Genomic DNA, 23982 nt, shown 5'->3' on the forward strand with positions numbered 1-23982 from the left:
CTGACCTAAAGCACTAGACAAGAAAGAAAATTGTAGAAAGCCCTACTCATCGCTGAATTTATCTGCTTCGTCATCACCTCAAGATAACCAGGTTGGTACGCGAAGCAATTGCACAGATGGCGTGCGGTGAATTGCCTTCAACTTAGCAAACAATACGTTCCCCTGTCATACCCATATGGTGATGCTGAAGTTTCATTACAAGTATAAGCAACTTAATATGCTAGGGAAAAAATTAAGCATATTAAAACTTCCAAATTATGCCTTTTAAATCCAATTGCACCATATCCAACGTGTAGGTAATTTTGCCTACCTTGTAGTGGAACTTGCAGTAGACTGCCTCGTTGTTGCCGTTCACAAGCTTGAATGTGTGCGAGCCATAGCCGTTCATGTGACGGTAGCCATCCGGGATGCCACGGTCCGAAAAGAGGAACATCACCTGGTGCGTTGTCTCCGGGCGCAGGCTGATGAAGTCCCAGAACATGTCGACGTCCTGAAAAGGTTGAGGTTCGTAAAGATTGGTTGATAGACCTAGTTCGTTAAAGTATTAAAACAACGAGCATGTTGGCATGTCTATGACCCCTTTCCCAAGCACTTCGCCAGGCCGAGGGGAAATCTTGTACCCATTGGAAACAGGTGATTACCCGACGGCACCAGGAACCAAACCTGGTACCTCCAGAGTGAGAGACGGATGCTCTACCACAAGGCCACCGCTTCGATATTCGCACTCAATAAGGCTTAGTTCAAACATTGTAATAGCCAAATGAGTAGATGTAAAATACTACACTGCGTTTCAACATTTACAGTCGTGGCCAAAATGGTATACTGCACGCAAACCGCAACGATTGCATTTTTTCAGTATAAACAAATGTGCCACACAAAATTGCTTGGACAAGATGGCAGGTATATCAAGGAGGGTACGTTATGCATATCTCAGAAATAACTGCTTCTCTGTCGGAAAAATCTGACGGGCAGTTTTCTCGCAGCGCGTGGAGTACACCACTTATGTCCACAGGGGTACATACAGTGGTGCAGAAAGCATTAAATGTGCTCGATAAGGTTGGGCCATCCCTTTAACGAAAGAAAAGAACGTGCACGGACCTTTAAGTGGGTTGCTGGATTACGCTTCTGCGTGTGGATGAAGCTGGGGAAGAGGAACGGGTCTCGGATGAAGAAGATGGGAGTGTTGTTGCCGACGAGATCCCAGTTGCCGTCATCGGTGTAGAACTTGACGGCAAACCCACGGGGGTCGCGGACAGTGTCGGCAGAGCCACTCTCACCACCTGCATTTCGCATCAAATAAAACAAAACTATAAGTAACGGAATAGTCACAGTAATGTGTGTACGGTTCTGCAACGAACGCAGAACTGTCACAGTATAGATATAACTTAAATGTATCTTGAATCTTCTGCATGCGCTAAACATGCTCTTGCATTATGTTAGTATTGGAGATTTCCGAGTAACGTTCATTCGTTGTCCTTCGTGCGAAGATTATGCAGCCTCGAGTCCTAGTAAACTTTCTTTTACGCATTTCAATACGATCGCACATTTTAAGTACGTTCCGGGTAGAAACTAATTTGCCGCCAGTGGTTTATGGGACAATTTTTAGGTGACTTGAAATGAAAATAAATTGGAACAAATTGGTTTCAGTTTGTCTTTAACGGGAATCATTCCACTAACTAGTTCGAACCATACACTATAAGCAGCTGAAGATTTCAAAAGGAATATTTCCAATGAGGTATTTTGAAGGTATATATGCTTTTCCGAAACCGTACTGCGGAGGTCTGTGTGAAGACCAACCCCGAAGCAAAATTTTCACTTTCTTTACACAAGCGACCTTGGCACGCAGCGCAGCCGACGCATATACTCACCAACAGTGGAAAACCTCACGGCCAGGGGTGTCTTCTTGCCGACCTGGCTGAAGATGGCAGCCTTGGTGTACTTGGTGATGTCGTGGGTAACCTCAAAGTAGCCGAATGCTCCGGCACCCTTGGCATGGACCACACGCTCCGGAATGCGCTCTCTGCAAGGGAATGGGAAATAAATTTGTCGATTCTGATGAAATGAAACTCGGAAGTAACGATCGTACGATGGGGATCAGATTTGCCAGCTGCCAAAATTACCATTTCGCGTTATCCCCAGAGTAGCAAAGCTAAGGGCATACGCTTCAAGAATGCAGGCAACAATTAACAAAAAAAACAAAAACAAATTGCAATATACGTTGCTCTCCTATTACTATAGATCCAAATACATTTTTACCTTCCAATACACCTTAAAAAAACAAAAACGCAATTATGCTTACAGAATTTTAGTCTCAGTTCGAAATTCAAATGCCAAGAATGCCGCATTTCTTTGCTCATTCGCACTGTATTTTTCCATTCCGCGGCTTCCATTAGCCAATACTTTTTTAACTAATGCGGTAGAGAAGCGTTAAAAAAGTTTTGACGAGCTGCTACACTTTAGCCTGGCAAAGAAAGCAATGGCCAGGACTGTTTAGCCTCTGCCGAGTATGGCGATATCGGCAACGAAGAGGCGTTCAGGACTGCGAGACAGGCTGAAAGTGGCGCGGTAGGAAAGAATATATCTAAACGCACACACGCGCACAAACTAACACGCACCTGTCAAAGTGTGCCATTTCGTCGAGGAAGACGACATCCTGCAGCAGAACAGGGCCACGGGGTCCAACCGTGAGAACGTTGGTTTTGTCACCGATTGGGGCGCCCCAGGATGTGGTCAGCGGCTCGGGCTGCAAGAGAGGAAATTCTTGCATCTCAAAAAACGAGTACCGAAATAGCAACCATTACTAAACGTAGTCTGGGCTGCTTAGTGGATGTGTAGTGATTGTGCTGCTGAGAACAATGCTACAGGACGAACACCCGGAGAGGTCTAGCGTAGGTTGCGTTGTCTCTGTGCCTGCACTTGCGCACACATTCAGACCCCCATCGGACATTTGGGTGAACGATTCAAATAGACTCATATTAAATTTCGATACGCTTAGCAGCTCTCACTTCATTTTCGATACGAAGAACAAAACACTGAATCTTTTATTGCAAAAGCAATACTACTCTAGGTTTCGAGCCTTCAGCGTAGCGCGGCGGTAGCCACGTCTTACCCACGTGAGGCTGTGACGTCACACCGCACGTGACACACGGCCTGGCAGGAGCTGCCAACTTGAGTATCGTTTCACATGGGAGGGTTATGTCAGAATCGGCCTGCTAGGACCATGGCATTCACGTTACCCCTATAGGCGACTAAGACACGTTCATGCGGCTTGGTTAAAACGGGGATTTATATGTGGGCTGAGGAAGAAGAAAAAGAGAAGAACGCTCGGTCATCCGCAGCTAATGCTTTCGCTCAATATTTGGTTGGGCAGCGTTGAACTCTTATAATTTTTAAGACGCGGGATCAAATCCCGGCCTCGGCGGCAGCTTTTCGGTGGAGGCGAAAAGGAAGGCGTCCGTGTGCTGTGCGATGTCAGTGCACGTTAAAGAACCCCAGGTGGTCGAAATTTCCGGAGTCCTCCACTACGGCGTCTCTCATAGCCCGAGTTGCTTTGGGACGTTAAACCCCACAAACCAACCAATCTTATAATTTTTAACGTACGCTTCGAAGTCGTATCCCTCTAGACGCCGCCAACGAAAAGAGTTGCACAAAGGAAACTACAGCAAATGTCGCCAATTTCCCATCAAGACTGTGGCTTAGCTCACTACAGGCTTTGGAAACCAGCTTTTGATGACGGCTATACATACGAGGTGACCGCATCGAAAATCGCTTATGCGAAAAGGAAACCTTTCCGGAACGGACTGGAAAAAACTATGCTAAGCTTCGTACCACCAATAAGTACCCAGAGAAAATTACTAGATTGTTTCAACTAGGGAGAAACTGACGTGATTGAACCAAAGTTTATTGAACCATATAGAAATATATTGGCAATGGTGTTACAGACGTTGGAACGACCTCCACGACTGAGCCGGTTGGAACATCGCTTAGATCCACCTGGCCTTGTCGGCCAGTCTCCTTCATGTCAATCCTCCTTCCTACTCCTGGTTCTGTTCCAAAAGTTGTCATCTGCTTATCGCCAGAGCACACGCCCGGCCGTCAGAAATGTGGGCGTTGCCTGAAAGTTCTGCATGATATTGAACCACGCACTTCGATCTCATCGCCGCAGGAAGGCACACCTTTCATAGGAACTGAAGTATTAATGCGGTCGCTTGGTATCTATATTACAGCACCTGAAGTGAAACTGAACGGTATCGCGCAGCAAAAACTGCTCATTTGAATGAAGCCAGCACGCGGTTACGAAAACTGAAATAGCCAGGCAACACCGAAAAGGAAAGTGCTTGTGCATTCCCAAAAAGTTTGCAAAGTGTGTCGACCTGGTCCAGAAATAAATGTGGCGTGCGAAACTTGCGAAGACTGGATTGAAACGTGCACTGCCATTTTTTCCTTAAAGGACAACGAGGGAAGGCCAGTGAAAAAAGGAGAGGAAAAATGAAAGGCCTAATTCTATCCATGTTCGGGTCATCTCCGCGCGGCCTTCGCAGGGCACGTTGAAGCAGCAGGGATTACACAAACCCCGGTTACGGCATTGTGCTTTAATACGGTGCACGTCAGAAGAACCCTTCGTGAATATTTTGAACGCTTTCAATTCCTCATTCGGTGGTAATTGAAATGCCCGGCGGCGGCGCCGCCGGGTATCTTTCTAGTAAAAGCGAGCGTCGAAGACGAAACTGCCCTGGACTCAAGGCCAAGGTGGGTGTTCCCAGCAAGCTGTCACGCCGCGTTTAAGCAGCAACAACTCGTGCCATGCTGCGGCAGCAGCAAGCAGGAACAAGTCTGACTGTGTGCCTTGCGAAAGAGGCACGAGTAGACTGAGTATGCACTTTCACAGCAGGTAGAAAAAAAAATGGCAGGAATGAACTCGCCAGTCATGACCAGATGGCGCCACGGACATTCAAAATGTTGCGAGACCACGAATTTTCAAAAGGTGTTTTGCGCGATTCTGACATATTTGGCAGACAAATTTCTTGAGAATATCTTGATATTGCAACTTGCAGCACTTGTCTCCTCAGCGAAATTTTGCCACTCTCAGAAGACAGGTTCTGGCTAGTATGTTCTTGCACCATGCGGTAAAATGTGAATGTTGGAACATCAAGCATAAAGAAACGTAATGTCAAATGTCACGACTAGTCAGTGTAATTATCGCCATTTATAGCTAAGCATTTTTAGTCATTACCACTCCGTTGTGGTCATTACAAGTAGTTTGACATATTGGTCATTACAAGTCATTTTAGTCATTATTAATTATTAGTCATATCATTAGTCAATAACACTATCGATGTATAAAGCTTTTATTCATTACCCATCACCATCGATCGTTTTCATTCTGAACATCTTTCCTCACATGCCCGTTTTTTGCGAGCGCACATGCAACGTACAGATCCCGTGCACAGCTCCCGAGCGCACATTTTCGCTCAATGAGCCTAAAAAGGCTTTCGCCTTAGCATTTCCACCAAGTCCTTAATTACCTCACTGACAGCAATAGCAGATTCCTTTCACTTGGACCACTGGACCCAGCGGCCGTTTGAGAATATCATTACACGAAAGAGAAGGCGGGCATCACCCTGCTATTCGCGATCTGGTGGCGCGCACAAGTTTTGAGAATTGTTCTTTTTTGCGTGTGCTGACTGTTCTCTGCCTTTATTCCCGACCTAATCGAAGGCAGGTTTCAGCCTTTTTGCGCAGATATTTTCCTCTTCTCAAATAACGCGTAAAAAAAAAGAAATTTATGCATCGAGCCGCAGGTGTCGTCATCCGCAACAAATGTGGCTGCATTCCATGCGCCCTACCGAAGGCAACATAAGAAAACTACCTTTTACTAAAAAGCTATCCAACAGCAATATAATGTAATTTCTAGCCAAGTAACAAGAGCTGGTCTCTTAGTTCTCAACAAGGCCACCCTTCAATGGTGGTAAAGAGTTCACGAGAAGCCTTGAATGTAGTGGTGCCGTACTTATATAGTCGGCCGCCGCGGAAAGGGCGCTCACAAGTGGCACTTTTACCACATTCCTGCATAACATGCTGTGAAGGACGTCAACTGTGTACAGGCGCCGTCGCAATTGATACTCCAAGCATTCTCCAGCAATTTCGGTAGCCGTGTAGAAGCTGCTCGCGGCGAAGTACCCGATTTCCGCTTTTTATTTTATTTTGGTATGAAACTGTGCACCAGTAAATAAAAAGCATACCGAAAACGCTCAAGATCCCCGAAGTTGAAAGCCAACGACTGTTCAAAACTATTCAGCCAAAGCAGTTTGATTGGCTGTCGGTAGAATTCAGTCCCGGCTGCAAAACACCTCACGCATGCGTGCCCACAAAACCCAGAAAAGGGCCTCAGAAGTGTGCACGAAATCGAAAGCCTGTGCATGTGAAGCGAAAAAAGAAAGAGAGGGTGGGGGGGGGGGGGGGGGGGGGGGGGGGCTGAAATTATATCTGTGCGTGCTAAGCACCCAGATAGCAAGTGCACAACTCCCGTCATCGGCTTTTACGTAGACGTGTCCGTGAGAGCGTGCGAAAGCCAGCCGATGAGTACTTCCCTGGCAGAAGTGAATCCCGGAATACCGGGCGGATAGCGAAGCGGACACCCGTAGACAGGCTGCCGCGCCAGCCAACCTCGCGTGCACTCTACAGAAAGGGCCCCCCCTCAACGCCAGGAGGGGTGACCCGAAAACCAGCCAAGCCGGATCGGTCAAACTGCGCCGCGCCAGCCGGGCCACTTTGCCGAGGCAGGCGAGTGCTTGCAGAGCAAGGTAGGCGAGACGGAGCCGCCACCACGTGCAAAATAGCGGAGGGGTCAGAGCTGGAGGCGGCATCTGCAGCGTTCGAATATCCCACGGTCTACTGCTGCTGTTTGCGACTTCAGCTCTCACTACGTTTTGGTAAAAAAAGTCATGCACGCCAGCTAATGCGCCGTAAGCAACCTAACGCAAGAGCTTTCTTGGGCTAAATCACTGGCTGTGGTTTGTCAGGCGCTGGCTTTAACTTAGCAAACCAAACATTTTTGTCACACATTTTTGAGTACCAACCAGCGCAATAGCAAAGAAGCAGCATACCGAGCCACGCAATGCCTTTGCGTGGCTCCTTTGTATTGTCAGCGCGTCAGACGTCTTGGAGGCACTCTTGCAAAGGCTCCTTTGTATTGTCAGCGCGTCAGACGTCTTGGAGGCACTCTTGCCGGCTTATGAATTCCTGAACTCCAGGAAAGATGACCAGCTGCGTGGCTTCGCGCCGGCTTCATATAGAACTTATATTTTCTTTTAAGAAGACCAAGGAGAGAACTTGTGTAACATCACCTTTATATTTATCACTGAACGATTAGGACTATACACCATGCCGCTGCGTATCCTGGCAGCTGAAACTAAGCCAGCAGGTAGGACGGGGTCGAAAGCAAGGAGGAACGCGCGGTTGCGTCATGTGCTGCGTGAGAATGGTAAAGATGAACAGAAAACACGTGCGATTCGAACGCAAGTCGAATTCCACTCTGCAAGCAGATCGTGTATATAAATCGACAAGCCTGTAACACCAATATTGCATCCCGCATAAGTTACAGTTTTGCTTTCCCTACTGCCTGTACTACCATCACCACCACCGACACTCCCACACACACTGTTGAAATTAAATTGTCTGGCCCAAGCTGCCGTCTGTGCTTGTTTGCTTCCTCCGCCCTGATAACGGACGGTCTATACCACATCCAGACTGAGAGGAGAGCATACGCTTGACTCGTGGAAGTCACAGTTAGCCTAGTGCGGGCACAGACCAGCACTGGCTTTATAAACGCCAACACATATGAACAGTGTGGTAACGGGTTGGAACGGGAGGCCTCAAAGAGAGAAACGCGAAGTTGTCGAGCCCAAGTTTACAAAGCCGAAAGTGACAAGTGTGGACACGTCACAGGCCTTATGAGACTTGGAGCCCCGCAGGAAAGAAGAAAAAAGCAAACAAGGTGAGGACGCGGATGTTTGTGCGGTGTGAGCAAGCGATTGTTTTCCGGCCAGACCTTGAGAGGAGGAAAGTGGTACGAGGAAAATTGCAGACCCGGCAGGGCGGACGAGGTCGACGAATGGTCGTGTTGATTCCACCCGGTGGTGCGCAGTTCCTTCGGCACCGGCGATGCGATACGTCTGCTAGGGGGTCCCTCCTACCCCCCCCCCCCCCCCCATCCTTCCCCTGACGTAACCATAGCAAGAGCACGTGCTCATGAAAAATAAACAGGAATGATATAATTGGCGAGTAGGTTGCCTAACATGCGTCGCATTTATTGGTCAGGTGCCAAGTCAATCGAGAATCAAGTGGAACGACCTGAACCACGCTTCTAAGTAGTTGTAGAAGTTGTAAAGGTACTTCAAAGAGTGCGGTAAAAAAACGTTGCAGTTATGAACCACAGATTCACAAAAAAACTGCGACGAGCAGTCTCGACGTTCGAGTTGAAAACGTCACTCTGAATTCGAAGCTTTTTTCAAAAAGACACCGACTGGAAACCGCTACGTTGACTAGTAGACCGATCAAGTGAACTTCCGAACCTATGCTCTGTACAAAGCGTGTTCGAAGTCGGAACAGAACCCAACGCTTCGCAGGTCGCTCCATAAAACGAACACGTGCAGCAGACACGAAAAAAATACGGCTTCTGTTAGGAAAAGCCCCGGATAAAGGGTTAAGTGTCCGCTGCGGGAAACCCGTAGCAAAATGCAAGAGCGTGAAATTCACGTCGCCAGTCTTGTAAAGCAACTACGGCGGCAGGCTTGTGGACGCGGCTGACAGGATGTGTCAGACAGGCTGGGAGCCATTATTAATAATAAAAAAAAAAAAAAACGACGCCTCGGTTACCACGGCGATGCAAACGCCGAGTCTTACTGCCATAAGAGAACTGCTGGAAAGTCGATGCAAGAGAAAGTTCCTGCATATACATTAGCCGTTGTTAACAAAATGAACTCTACAAATTAGAAAATCAGGCGCCCAAAGACGTAAACAAGCGGTATTAAATCACTTTTTGAATATATGGAAAGGACGGTTACGAAAGATTTATATAATGCAGTACTCAGAATTGTTCCGAGTGTGAGCCAACGAGAGTAAGGCGAGTAACTTTCTCGATGAGAACTAGAAGTATCTTGCGAAGTCGAATAACATTTCACGCGGCATTACCTAGATTCAGCATAATGTCACGAACCAATGGAAACTATTTCTTGTCTTCAGCAGCCCCGCCATGCGGCCTTTTGAACATGATGTTAGCACACGAAAATATTTTTTTTTTATGTTCGGTATCGCAAAACACGGCTTTATCGTTTTCTTTGTCGCGCATGATGCACAGAGATGAATCTCGAATGATCCCAGCCACTCGCGTCTGTTTCCAGAATGTTTCATTTATTCTGGTCACCTTTGCGGCTTTATATAGAGCGCAGCCGAATTGTCCAAGCATTCATTGTTCGACGACAACCGATCACTAATGCTGCGTTTGACGCCATCATGTTACTTTATTCTTTTGCGGGAACAAGTCAGCCCAATAAGGAGTTCCAGTGCAACTCTCATCTCTTCATTTCTCGCCTACAGCATTGCCAGTACTACGCGACAATATGAAGGATTTTCGTCACATAGCTGAATGACACGGAAAGTACGAAAGATAGTCAATGATCACTTTTCTCAAATCATCGTCTATAAGCACGATGCCCCTGGCAAATCCATATGCGGGTCCTGCGCCTAGGTTCCTTTAAGGCCTCTCTTGATAACACTTTCACTCAGCGCCCACTCGCTGGCTCCTGCTGTCTAGATAAAGTGCAATAGAACAGTCAACCCACAACACGGTTCACTTCCCACGCGAGCGGCAGCGAGCCTCTTGTCCACGGAGCAAGAGGAGACTTCCTGGTACGCCCAGTCTGGTGGTTCCTACGGGCAATGGCGCCGTGCAATGTCCGCCCATAAAACCGCTCGGCCCGGACAGATGACCTCGATACGGCAGTGTTGCACAGAACTCTGTGCCAGCCCGGCATTTCGTGCGGCGGCATGGTCACTGCAGAATGAGAGGCTTGTGCCTCGACCACCAGGACGCGAGGACATTCGGTTGCCGCGTACGTCAGCAACACGGGGAGTTAAGCGTAGAGAAGGATGTTGGGACGCGCCCAAACGGAGAATGTGGCAGGGGAAGTAAAATGCTTCATCGGCGCGTAAAGTAAAGAAAAAAATTCCTGCTGCTAGATCGTCACGCCTGAACGCATTGCGCAGTATGCGGGCAGAAGTCAATGACCTGGAAAGCGCGACACGGCCAATGCTGGCGGATGAGGTGGTGGCCGCCGCAGCAGCAGCGCGGCGCGGTAAAGGCAGACTAAATGAGATGGACGTTTCCTTGCGAGTATCACAGGGCGCGTGGATGAGTCTTTCACTATGGTAACAAGACATTTGTGCAGGAAGAACTGAAAACAGTGGTTGGAAGGACTAAAACACGAATAAAGATGCTCTGTTTTAGACAAAACGATTGAGGACAGAGCAAGATTTCGAGCTCTTGAAGTAATTGTGTTAGCCGAGAACAAATTATGATATCGGAAAAAGAAACCTATTTCCTAGACCCCGCCTAAGCGATGTTTTCCATTCGCTCTCGGATTACGTCATGCCTGAGTGCCCTTGAGGAAGCCAAGGCGCGCTGTGGTTAATTGAAGCGAGATATTCCGACCTTGATCGGAACAGCTTTCGCTTGTTTCGAGCAACTGAATGCGTCGCAAGTAAGCGATTGAGATCAGGCAGTATAGAGTATGATAGCGAAAAAGTTCGCACAGTTATCGGCAAGGCTCCAGCGTCGAGGTCGCCTCGAATGGGTTGGAACTTGTGCTTCGGGGGCAAAAGTTGAGGTTATATAGTTGACTGAGATTGGTTTGAGCAAGCAGGCAACTGTTGTATGGTAAAAGCGAACGAAAGCAACTTTATGGAGAGACGAGCACAGTTCTACATAGATGCAAATTTATCGCCGAAGCTGCAACAGCAGGTTGCAATAAAACATGAATGCGACAGCTGGAGAGACCCTTCCTTGGAGCAGTATAACGCTCTACGCAAGCACAATGCAACCTGAAGTCTCCAAGGCTGCGCAGAAAAGAAAGCTAGGTTTGACACGCCGCGGATGAGTTACGTTGATATTAGGACGTATCAATGATTTTGGTTCGAAAAGGTGAAACAAGCTGAAGAGCATAACTGTGCCCTATATGCCGTCGAGACCCTGTCGTACCGACGGCCAGGTCAAATAAGTCGAGAACAGTCGAACCACGACCGTGAAGTCACGACCAGCATATGAACGAGGAGCGAGTATACCTTTCAACTTAGACGGCAGTTGGAAACAGATCATCGCATGCGTCAGTGAGACACTGGAAGCACTGGTCGAAAATTCAGCGGACTGGCATAGCAAATATAAAAATAGCTGACATAGCACGCGTGGTAAAAGCCGACGCGTGTGTCTACGTCAAAACGAACGGATGCGCAGCTGGAGTGTCGGTACAGAAATAACTTTAGCGGCTATGAGTTTGCGGGCAAGGCGAGCCGAGAGGCTCGAGGTCGATTGCTTGCGATAAAAGGAGGTTCCACCGAAGCTCCTTCAATGCGTGCGGCTGTGAAAATATACCGCCCTCTTAGCTATAGGCACCATTGGAAGATTTAACTGAAGAGATACAAAATGAATGAGGGGTATTGCAACACCGGCTAAGTCGAGACCTTGAAAACTGAGGTAAATGAATCAAGATCTCAAACCGAATGAATGCTCTTTTCGCCGAATACGTTCGAAATGATGGCAAACAGACGATGATGCGAAGAGCGAAATGTATCAAAAACACCTTTATTTTATTTTAGAGCGCCTTCTTATGCGCCCGTTCGGTGGTGTGAGTCCCGTCACTGTTGGTGCCGTTGACGGTGTAACCGAGGGAAAGAGCCACTGGCTACGAGAGTCAAGAGCCAAAGAAAATTTCTCAGAAGAGAAAGGAAAGCCACGATTTCTGCGCCACTCGCTTGTGGCTTGTGCCTCAACGTATCGCAAAAAAAGAAAAAAAAAACTTAAATAGCCGAGCTCAAATTTCGCCCTAGGGAGTGTATCGTAGTCGTGGTTCGAATTTATTTTTCAACTATAGCACATACGTACAACTCATCTGACTCAAGTGTTCCTCTGTGGAAGACCGGATATTCAACCGACGGATATATGCTCAATACCTTGAACTGCTACTGCTGGTAAAGGGTAACGTTTGGTGCGAACAAATAATTTAAAATTTCAGGAGACTACGGCTTTAAGAAAGACGTTTAGCATCAAGCTAAAGCACGCCCCCCTCTCTCCTTTAAGACACTCCTTCAAAAAAATTAAATGACACTACATTTACGATGGAAGTGTTTAGCTAACTATAAGAACGACCATCTGAATGGATGGCGTTTAATCGACACTTTCGGCAACAGCTTGGCAGCAATGACGCCAAACTAGATACCAGAAATAGTCTAAGCGTGTCCTCGGCCAAGATTTTATCGCATTCCTCGTAAGCTTGGACACAAGATGAGCGCGAAGAGCCATCGGATTAGCAGCACCGTGATCGGCGCATTGCCTGTTGGCAGCATCCGCCGACTTCGCCGACTCCGCACATAGCACCCTGCAGGGGATACGCCGACAAACCGGATTCCAGCGTGTGTGTTTTTTTCGAGCTGAACATATTTGAAATACTACCACGCCCGTCTTCCCTCCCGCATCGGCTGCAGAGCGCCGTCAGTAGTTTGGCCTCGCCAGAGGCCTACACATGTGCGCATAGCTGTGAAAGCTGCGAAAAGAATCATGAAGAAGGTCGCATCCGCGGTTGCGCGGTGCGCAGGGGAATCGGGAGGCCTGGCTTCAATGAAATTTCTTCAGTATTCGATGAAAAGCTGATTTAGCATAGAAAATGAATGCCAAGTTTTAGAGACAAATACTGTATTCAGGAAGGACTAAGTATGTAGGATTTGTCGTTTCTTCCAAGAAGTCGAAATCGTTATGCGGAAAGCAGAAACCTGCTGCAAAGCTGCCTTCAAGCCGATTGAGAAAACGCTCCCAACAGTGATCCAAAAGAACCTTCCCTAGTGGTTCATGCTTCTGTTCTTTGGGAACTTGGAGGAACAGTCTTCGAAGTAAGTCATTAAAAACCTAACTGCACCAGTGAAGAGACAGCCATATATTACTGCAGTGAGATAGAGGTAAAGGTATTAATGCAATAACATGCAACATCATTTGCTATGCCGCAAAACCTATATAAAAAGAGTGATGTGCTAGTAACTGCACCTTATAAGTAGACTGCGCGAACTTGTTTAAAACATTGCTCACATCCAATGGCGGTATGCTGAATCTACGAGTGCAGTACAAGAGGACGGTAACGAAAATTCTTCAGGGCTGGTCACACGTTCTCTCCTGCCTCTCCTTCAAAGTATTTTTTTTTTTCTCAACGATTGAGCGCCCTACCAGGTCCTTCGGGATGCCAGGAACAGACGTACAAAACCCAAATTCCGTTAGACAGAAAAGCTTTATGTGTAATCGTTTCGCTGTGTGCTAATGAAAGGCCAGAATAGCGTGTTCCCTATAGCCAGTACACAAGGAAAGAATGGAGGTATAAATGTATATACAAGACAAAAAGCTGACCGACTTAACCCTGATTAACTTTTCGCGTGGTAAACTTGCGCGTAATGGTTCCGTAGTTTGCATTACAGAATGAAGTGCGATATCAATAGTCCCTTATATTTCCCTCCAAGCCATTTGAGCACACTATTCCAGACTTAGCCAACCAGAATAATTTTTTCCTTCTTAACACAGGTTCACACAATGGCCGCCACCCTCACAACGCTGAAGCCAGTAAGTGATTTGCACTAGAACCCATACTTACAATCAAGTTAGATCCAGCAGTAATGGCACAGTGTCAACAAAATGCATCTCGGGAGTTGGCGACAGTGTCGAGAAACCAGACCTCCCCTGAGCAGCTCGCGCAATCGGGTGGGAAATGACGCATGCAAGAATGACACGCACACACAGACGGCAACTCCAGAAAGGCACAGAAGCAATCAGTGACCGGGCGAGGTCAACGCACGGCGGTGCAGTTAATAAGAGCAAGAGACAGAAAGCGGAGGTAGTTCGAGGCCTGCAGAGTTCCCAGGTGTTCATGTAAACCGTTTACAGTCCTCTTTGCTACCATTCAGTAGTGGAAAGAACTACAGGCGGCCATGCATTGAGCGATCACCGCAGGGACCGGCAAGGAGGTGGTTTGTCCAGTCTCCTTGCAACAGGGACGAATGAGGATACGCCGGCGAGTAGAGAATCCGGCCGTTGGCTTCCGACGGTTTGGGACCGCTCGACTTTGTTCGAGCACTTTGCATTCACACCGCTTTTAAAGACTGGAAACACGTACAAGGATGCGGGATTACGAAACAAGCGCTTGAAATAGGACGGGGGCTGCAGGATGAAGTTGTGGGAACGCTTATATAGTTAGTGTTTCGGCACAGCACCCTCTACGAGGTGCCAAAGTTATGAAGAGAGGAATTAAAAACTATGAAATTAGGACTTTGATCAGTGGAAAGCTATCCCCATGAGTATCGCATCGTAACATGTGCGACGATGAAACCAACCTTGTAGCTCTGGACAACGCTGACCCTCGCGAAACCACATTGGACGAGTTAGGAGGATTTGGGTTGACTTCCAGGTATATAATGCCTCTAAGAAGGATTCATTTAGAACTAGAGGTCTAAAAAAATTAATAAGAGCTTTTGAGGACCAGCGACCGAAACTGGCCACAATATGCATCAATGGTGCAAATCGAACCGTTATTCACAGTACTCTGTGGAGGATGTTTTGCATCAAACTGAGAAAGCTCTGCTAGAGGTGGCTTGAAAAGCAGTATACCCAAGTATTGATTTGTTTAAAACAGTGCCGCATACTCCTCGTTCGTATTTCTTGCATTATTGATCATGCACCCGATGGTGATTTGGTTCGGTTTGTGGGATTTAATATTGGAGAGCCACTCAGGCCAAGAGAGGCTGTAGTGGAGGAATCCGGAAATTTCGACAGCTTGAGGTTCTTCACTGAGCAAAGGCATCGCCCAGCGCACGCAGGCGCCTAGCTGTTCGCCTACATGGAAACGTGGCCGCCGCGGCCGGGATTCGATCCGAGCATCCTTGGGTACAGCAGTAGAGCGCCCAAACCATTGGCCTCAGCGGCGGAATATGCCCCAAGCTGAAGGAGGCATTGTGCTGCTGACAGAAGAACACAAGCGTAACGAATAGAGTAAGACGCGAGCCTCGCCCATCTGCGGCGGGTGCAAGGGAAAGATTAGAGGGAAAAGGAGAACGTAGATGCAGGGGCCACACCTGTCGAGAGAGCGTTAGCTTTTTTTGCTGTGTTCTCGTCTACGTGAAGTGTCCGAGAAGGCCACTGGCTATCGGCGCCTTCTACTCCCTCGAAGGACACTGTCAATGTGAACGCACCGCCGCCTCGGCACGTATATGCGACAAGGCTTACAGCGTTAGAGGACGCGGCAGTGCAGTTTTCTTTTGTTACGTTTGGAAGACTCAGATACTGTAAGTAGGTGGGTGAGAGGACGAGTACGCGAGAGGAATTCGTTAGACGTGCTTTCCTCGTGGTTGTCTATAACTGAACCGAAGAAAGTCTCGGCAGCTCGAACACTTCGGCAGGAGGGGAGTGCAGAATGACGTGGCCGTTGGAAAGCTTAGCTAAAAGCCGACTGTGCTGCGTGTTAATGTGCCGATTGTAGTTGAGCACATATTATGGAATGGCAATAGCATTTGGAAAAACAGCAGTATGCGGTGCCCTGAAGGGTATGAACGCTGAAACGCAGTAAACACGGGTCAAGGACAGGGAACTTACAGAGCAGCTCGATAGCCAACGAATGAACTCAAAAGGATGCTAAAAAGAATCAACGGCGCACGAGACATCTTTTAGTTTCGACGTCCATAAAGCAAAGAATATCGCCCTGCCTAGCCAGCCCGCGCAAATTTATAGTAGAATACGACAGCACCAAGTAAAACGCAAAAAGGAAGAAAATTCGGCCAGAGAACACACTACCCGGCCCGCGCACCAAGGAATAGACCACAGAGGGGCGTTGATTTTAGTAGATTTTAAGTATTTTTTCTAGACACCATTTCCACAGATTTAGGAAGCATCTGGTTTCTACACTGGTGGTTCTTTGTGAGTGCCCCATATACATTGAGGAAAGGCAGTGTCTATGCCGTGCGCTGGAGCGTCTAGATAGACGCCCATTGACTGAAATTAAAATTTTAGGTCCCTGGCCACGGCGATAGTCTGCGGTGAAGGCCTCCCAGGCACTGCTCCGCTTTATGGAAAGCACAGGCCTAATCGAAAGGCTATGATTTTGCTGTTACGTTACGTGGTGCGACTGTGACGTAATGTGATGTGACATGTCTGATGCGACTGTTTTCACCCATCCTTCTGTTACAACTTTTATATCCACTCACCCCTTTCCCCCAGTGCAGGGTAGCAAACCGTTTTTTTTTTTTTTTTTTTTTTTTTTTTTTTTTTTTTTTTACGGGTTAACCTCCCTGCTTTTCCTCCTCATCTTGCTCCTCCTTCTGGCTGGTCAGCTTTTTGGCCTCGCCGCCAGACTTTGTGAAAGTACGAGAACGCGCTCTACTGAAACGGTACGCTAGTTAAAGTGGTACAGAAATTTTTAGTGCGCTTCTACTTCGGAGTACACAGTACATTGATGAGCCTGTACGATCGCCTGAATTTTAACTAGGCTCAGTAAATAATTTATAGCTACATTTATTCTGCTACATTATTTCAGTTTCGGTTCCAGGTTACCGAAAGAAGGTTCCTCTGTCCCAATTTACTGTCAGATACGCGACGCCCACATTGACTGCAATATAATAGCACTTAGGCAGTCATTCGAGCTTCTGCAAAAACTAAGCTTAAGAGTTGCGAAAATTAAAACCAGAAAGCAGTGTATATATTTCACGTTTTGTATGCGTCATGTGATATTATACCAACTTGTAACGTAGGAAAGTTCGTTCAACATTCGTTCGACAACAAATGCAATTATTACCGAGCATAGCCGAATTCCATGCGGTAATACATGTTTACTGGCTTAGGTATAATAGTAAAGTACAACGGGAATTAGAAAAAAATAATGACTGTCCTTTAACGGCAGCCATGAACGTGCATGTCTTCAATAAGACATTGAAGCACAAGAGCAGAAGTTTCCGCGTACCTACTAGTTGGCAGTGTATAGTGTCGGCGATTTATACACCACCGATTAGCTACCAAAACTAAATGCCTACCAGCTGTCTAACCCAGATGTATAAACATAGGGATAAAGTCCACTCGTACTGTTCAGAAATATAAAGCTGTTTCGTTAGACAAAAGAAGCACGGCATTTGTCATAAGTTAAGAGCCCAGAGGGCCTGCTTTTAAGCGGTGTAGTGGAGTTACTTCAGCATTCACGTAGGTCCTTGCTGTTAAAGAATCTGGGAGAAAAATCTTTGCTTCAGGAGATTTGGAACAGTGGTAATGAATTACAAGTTACACAGTAGGGATCAGAAGCAAGCACGTGGGTTCTAAACTTTAGACAAAGACTGCGTATATAAAGCAAGCTGCCCCAAAAGCATGCGCTATCGGTTCAGGCAACAATCGCACAGAACACACCCCCAGCTCGATTTCTGGAATTAAATATCTAAAATCAATAGCGACCTCAAGCGAAAGAAAGTTCCGGATATGTGGACAGGCTGTCGAGCTCTGGAAAGAATGGCAACTCTCCATATCCAACGGCGCTGCATAACTTCTCAATGACAGCATGGGACATACTCTAATTGGATGGGAAAGTATACTATTTTGCAAGCATTTTACCCAAGAAGCCGATCACTTTGTTAGACAAAGGGCTGTATCCATTCATCGAAACCGGTTTGTACCGGGCAGCAATGGAACCGCATGAAACCGCATCTTCCGCATACAAGGCTGATGAAAGTCTAAGGTAAGGCAACATTTGTACTATCCCTTCGAGGTAATTCGGCAGAGACTCCACAAAGGCACTAATATGCGGCTGTGAATCAAATCCCAGCGTTGCCTGCTCACTTTAGGTACACGTTATACCCGGAAAAACCAGACCAAAGAAGACACCGCCTTTGTCAAAATCAGCCTTAGATGAACCAACCTTTGATCAAATATTGCAATGTTGGCAATGTACTGGTCATATAGAGGGCAGGACATCAGCAATCCTATTACTGGGTCGATGGTTTGTGCTGCATATACAGTGAAGTATACAAGGTTTCCTTAAAGACTGAACGACCTTGAAAAGTGAGGGCAAAGGTTCTTACAAAATGCAGTGAGGGCTGCAGAGGTGGCCCATGTGCTCTGCTATACGAGTGTGACGCACACACTGATTACCGATCGTGCCGCCAGCTTAGTTTTGGCAAATACAGCACTCTAAAAGTGGCAAAGCACTAGTATAGACCTATGCGGCAAGGAAACTTGCGACTGTGTGTAAAGCTTTTAGACGAGCAAGCTACATCAATTTTACTGAATATACACCTTACAACTAACTACGTCATGACTACTACGCGCTAAAGGACTGAATCACGGGCCAGCTTCGACGCGCGTGGCTGCTAACGCCTCTCTTCGTAATGGTGGTGCCTTCATTTCCGATGTACGGGCGAACATAACGAACTCGTGCATAGCGCACGAAAGGGCTGACAGGTTAAAGACATACAAGAAGAGCACGTGCGACAGGCAGCAGGTGTTTCAGACCAGGGACGGCGAGCTCGCCGTCCTTGAACGTATCAAGAGAAGAATTTGCTCGTACTAGACAGGCGCCCAAATAGCGCCGGTGCAACTATGTGGTTGCCCTGGCAACGTTCGTGTTTTCATAGGAGTGTTGCAGTGGAATGTCCAGCGATTGCAGACTGATTTATTACGGCAAAGACAGCGAAAGCACGCGCGCCAGGCATGATTTAGCGACGCTCTCTTTGTTCTATATTCTCAAGCTTCCATTTGCTTTTGTGTTCAGATAGCCGTCGACGCGCATGCGCGGCCGGTTTCGGCATGCGATCGTGTGCGCAGGCACGTACTGTCGGGGACAAAAGTCTCTGGACCGCATGTCTGGCGATTTTGGACTAGAACTACGATGTAAACGAATTATCGCCTTATTTATCCAGCACACATGAAAGAACTAAAGACCAACTTTCACATCGACAAGTATTGTCCCAGGCTACCGGCCGATACGGAAATTATGCGCTTTGGTTGCAGTCTGCGTGGTCCACAGACATTTGTCCCCGATAGTACGTCTTTAAGCCAGGACTTTATGGTAAAATCATATTGATATCTCGTCTCATTCGCCACAGCGATTAGATAAATTCTACCGGCGAGGATTTTCAAGATAACGCAGCTTAAACCGAGTGTTTCGTGGATGATGTAAAGCCAGAGATCCTATAGATGAAAAGCTGCTGAAAGGGCGGAACGCTTGACGCTCAAAAGGCATTTGCACTTTGCGAAGCAGTGGCATCCATGCTCGTAGTAGAAATGCGTCCCAGAACCTCTACGGAAACAAAATGCCAAAAGAGGGGTACGATTACATGACCAGAGTATATATAGTATTCATAACTTACAAGATCGATCGCAGCAACGCATAAAGAAGAGAAGAAAATATTCTAGATGAAGGGCTCGACCTTGCAAGAACGGTGTATGGTGACTTTGGCTAAATATCTGACGGAAAACAAAAAATTACTTTCACTTATTACTTAACCGTATAACATATAACACGGCGACGACAGTTTCCTCAAAGCATATTTTGAGCCTAATAAGAAGGTAGCGTTGGCGAACACCTAGATGGAGCCGGGTATTACATCCCAGCATTCTCTCGGCGGCCACCTGCGCCTTCAAATTATACTTGACAACTTTATTTCGCACAGAAGAGAAACTGAGAAACCATTTTATAGAATATACGGGCAGTGATAGAAAGAGACGACGGCCTCGTGAAAAAGAAACGAAAAAGATGTCGTCTGCAACACAAAGGATCTCTGTTGCGATGAATATACAGTGGAACTCTTAGCAATTTCAGGAATTACTAGTTTAAGTTCGAACAAAATAAGGACCTTAGCTACAAGGAGATTGGTTACTGTAAGAACACCTGGTCTTCATCCTTGTGGGGTTGATATTTTCCGATATTTGCGTAACTGTCAAGGAACGGATAACGACGAATATTGTACCAACAAAAGTATCAATGTTTTTTCTTTCGCAAAATACAAAGTCGACAATTTTCACGAAGCTACCGCGAATGGTAATTATAATTCTAAACCAGTACTCAGTCTCGAAAGCTACCCGCTCTGAAACCTTCCTTTACTTTTTTAGAACCTGCTTGCAGCACTCTTAACGGCATGAACAGTCTGAGCAAAACAGGGCGGTGCGCATTACGTTATTGCACCACGATCCCCCTTAACTGCTGCGAAGAGCTCATAAAACAAGCTATAGAAGATTGTGTCCCTCGATGTCGCAGAGATGAAGGTCCGGTACTGCCGCATAATCGAGGACAAAGGAGTGAATACTCTTTAAATGAGTCATCTAACCATCGGCACCGACTCAAGTCATGATGTCGGTCAACCCCGTTGTATCTACCATAGAGGTGCAAGGTGATTGGCCGTGATGTCATCCCAGACCGACGCAAAAGGTTTTCTTTGGCTTTGTGGAGTTTAACGCCCCAAAGAGACTCAGGCTATGAGAGACGTCGCAGTGGAGGGCTCGGCAAATTTCGACCGTCTGGGGTTCCTTAACGTGCACTGGCATCGCACAGCTCACGGGCGCCTTGCTGTTCGCCGTCACCAAAAAGCGGCCGCCGAGGCCGGAATTCGATCCCGCATCCTTCGGAACAGTATAGTCGAGCGCCGTAACCATTGCGCCACCCCGGCGGGGGCTATGCGGAGAGGCGGTGGCTAAAAACATTGAGTGAAATGGTGGTTGATTCAGCTAAGATGGAAGGGGGGGGGGGGGGGGGATACATTATGTAATACCGCTCACATAAAGCGCAATTTTGTTTTTCAAGGGAACATGCAGTCAAACACACTTTAAACAATGTACAACAAATTTCGAGGGCCAATGCATCAGGTGTATTGCAGTTACGTGGGGTGTACGGACCCGCTTGACATCACGAGTAGAAGACAGAAGGCAATTTACCTGAAGCGTGAGGCGTGCAGTAGAATTGGGTCAGGCCAAGAACCGAACGTTGCGTAACCCGGATATTTACAAATTACAAGGGCGGCGTTGCAGCGACGGACCATTTTCCCTCGCCCCCTCGCAGACGTACGCAGTATTGTTCTCGCTGTCGGCCGGTCTGACAGGGTAGGACGCCACGCAAGTTAAGGCGCTCTTAACTTATGGCACGCGCAGAACAGCCATGTATGCCGTAAATCTTAAAAACAGAATCTCTTGGACGACATTTTATAACAAGGAGTAGCTCGAAAAATTGTGTACAAGAAACTTCGCTAAACTGTTAGGCGAGGTTCCATTCATTTTACTCTAGGGGATAACGCAAACTTATCGAAGTGAAGCCGGGGGACGATACCGTTCGATATTGCTGTTCGGAAGACGCAAACCAGAATCAAACTTCTTAGAACTATATAAGACGATGGCGCACGGACAGTGCAAACGCACGTGTGTTTATAGGTTTGGTCGTCCCAAAGCGACTCGGGCTACGAGGAACACCGTATAGAGAGCTTCGAAAAATTGACAGCATGTGTTCCTTTAACATGCACCGACATCGCACAGTGCCTGGGTTCCTTGCTTCAGTGTTCAAATAGCTGTACTGCTAAGGATGGTGCACTGCACATGCACAGAGCAGTCTGAGCTTCTAATGGTTAAGATTAACGTCGGCTTCATCCAAACATACAGCACAGCAAGAACGGCGAAGGCCTGATGCTTGGAACGAAACGTTTGCTTCCCTAATATGTGCGTGCTAACACGTCTAACTTAACGTTGGACGAAATGACCAGGTTACACAATTAGAATGATGCCGATTACCATATTAACTACAGATTATACGCGGGAAAGCCTTATTAGTTGAAGACGATCCACTGAGTTGTGTCTAACTGTAGGGGGGCATAGCGAAATGAACAGTTACGACACAGAAACAGTTGAAATTAAATGGTATGCAAATTCAGCACGCGGGACCTGTAGCGTCTAACCGTACGTTTCCATACGTAGCCTTGACGACCAGCAAAGGGCACAACGGAAGTCACGGAGAACATGAAGCATAATCGCGGCTGTTATTGTTGAAGCCGAAGACATCAAGCGAAACGGGCGGCAACGAACTGTATTCAGAACGTGTATCCAGAAAGAGCGAGTTGTGTGCAGCTTTCACTTGCAGGAAACTAGATTTTGCGCCATCACCAATGGAACTTTTCTAACGACTGGCTTTCTTGTGGAATCTGAGCTTTGTCGGTATGTTCACATATCTAAGAGGTGGAGCCCCAGTACGTTTACGTTAAAACAAAACGAAACAAAAAGTCTGGGAAACACTGAATGCAGCAAGCAAAATAGGATAAATGTTGCACTATACACTGCTATGCTCGCTATATGCTCCAACATTGTCAAAAGCCAACACCTCACTAAAAACAGCAATAGACGATGATGTCTCAACGGTCAACTGTCTGCCAGCTTGGACGGTGCGATATCCAGACGCCTGCTTATCTGAAGAGACAAAATAACTTCGCTGGTAGCAACGATCAATAACAAAAACACTTCAGCAGACGCCCCCTCCTGATAAGAGAGTGGCCTGGGAGGCAGATAAACTCTAGTAACGACGGACGTCGCGGACATTCAAGATAAGCCTCAGCACAGCACTGGGGGGGATGGTGACCTAAAGTGAACGAAAACGGCCACTATCCGTAGCTATAGGGGAAGACACGGGTGTCTATAATCTGGAGTTGCAATTGTTAATTTTGCAGACATCGTTAAAGAAACGTCGCAAACTGAACCAGTCACAGCCCTGGGGCATTGCGCATACTCGGGTGATCAGAGACCAGGAACTGCGTTATACAGAGGTCGGCTGCGCAGTTGACTATTTACGAGACCACCAAGAAAACTAAAACCAGACAAAACCGGAACACAGAACGCCACAGGTTGAGGTCGGACTGATTTAATCTGCCATATGGTACGAGGCAAAAAAAAAAAAAAAAAAAAAGATCACGCGGTAGAAAAACGCAAATAAAGCGATAAGATAAGGTGAAAGTATAATGAGACTGATGCGACGACGTATTTTTAAACACCTCTATTCCAGTCACCTTCAAAACAAACAAATGAACTATCCTACAACTTTCCTAATACTGAGGCACTGCAAACAAAAGCCCTCAGAACGTGTCCGTAGTAAGTGCTCACGGAGAGCTGGGCATAGTAGGAGGTCATTACGTTAACTATACCAAAGCCCAATAAGCTAAGACAGGTGACAAGCAGAGGAAGAGAGGTTACGCAAGTAATTATCTTCACCAACTCGCCCAATCTTCCGTTCTTCTGCAGAAAGAAGGCGCTGTTTGTGTCTTTGAAACCAAGCGCGTGACGGGAGCATAGGCGGCGGATGAGGATCTTGGCTACGGCCTCTGGTCAAGCTAACGCAGCGGCGCCATCAAGTCACAATGAAACAAAAGAAAGATGCCTCTCCATTCGCGGATGTCGTGGCCACAATGCTTACGCGTCGCCTTACAGCATCCGGTCTTCACGCGCCAACAGTTCTCTATTAAACTTTATTTTTGTTCTTACTTTGTGGTACACTCATCAAATAATTGGTCTGCTTGGTCTGCGTTAGTTACACAGGAATTGGGAGGGGGGTGGGGAGCGACAGAAATAGTCACTTATGCAATGGGATACCCGCCCACTCTTTCCAAACTCTTCCGTTCAGGCCATTGTATCTACGGCGGCAGCGCCAAGTATTTCTCCCATCCTTGAGCAGCGGACACATG

General features: G+C 47.1%; 1 protein-coding gene across 2 annotated transcripts in view; it reads right to left on the reverse strand.

Moving 5' to 3' along the window:
• Positions 1-23982, reverse strand: part of LOC146172691 (catalase-like) — a 37898-nt gene that overhangs the window by 12687 nt on the left and 1229 nt on the right. For both annotated transcript variants that reach the window (XM_084584651.1, XM_084584652.1), the window contains exons 2-5: positions 2616-2743; positions 1869-2020; positions 1099-1280; positions 311-490 (exon numbers count right to left, since the gene is read on the reverse strand). In XM_084584651.1, the coding sequence (XP_084440777.1) occupies positions 311-490; positions 1099-1280; positions 1869-2020; positions 2616-2743 (642 nt within the window). The remainder of the gene's footprint in view (positions 1-310; positions 491-1098; positions 1281-1868; positions 2021-2615; positions 2744-23982) is intronic.

Source organism: Amblyomma maculatum, chromosome 11, assembly GCF_055883805.1.
Source record: "Amblyomma maculatum isolate TAMU_Amacu chromosome 11, ASM5588380v1, whole genome shotgun sequence".
Classification (NCBI taxonomy): Eukaryota; Metazoa; Arthropoda; class Arachnida; order Ixodida; family Ixodidae; genus Amblyomma; species Amblyomma maculatum.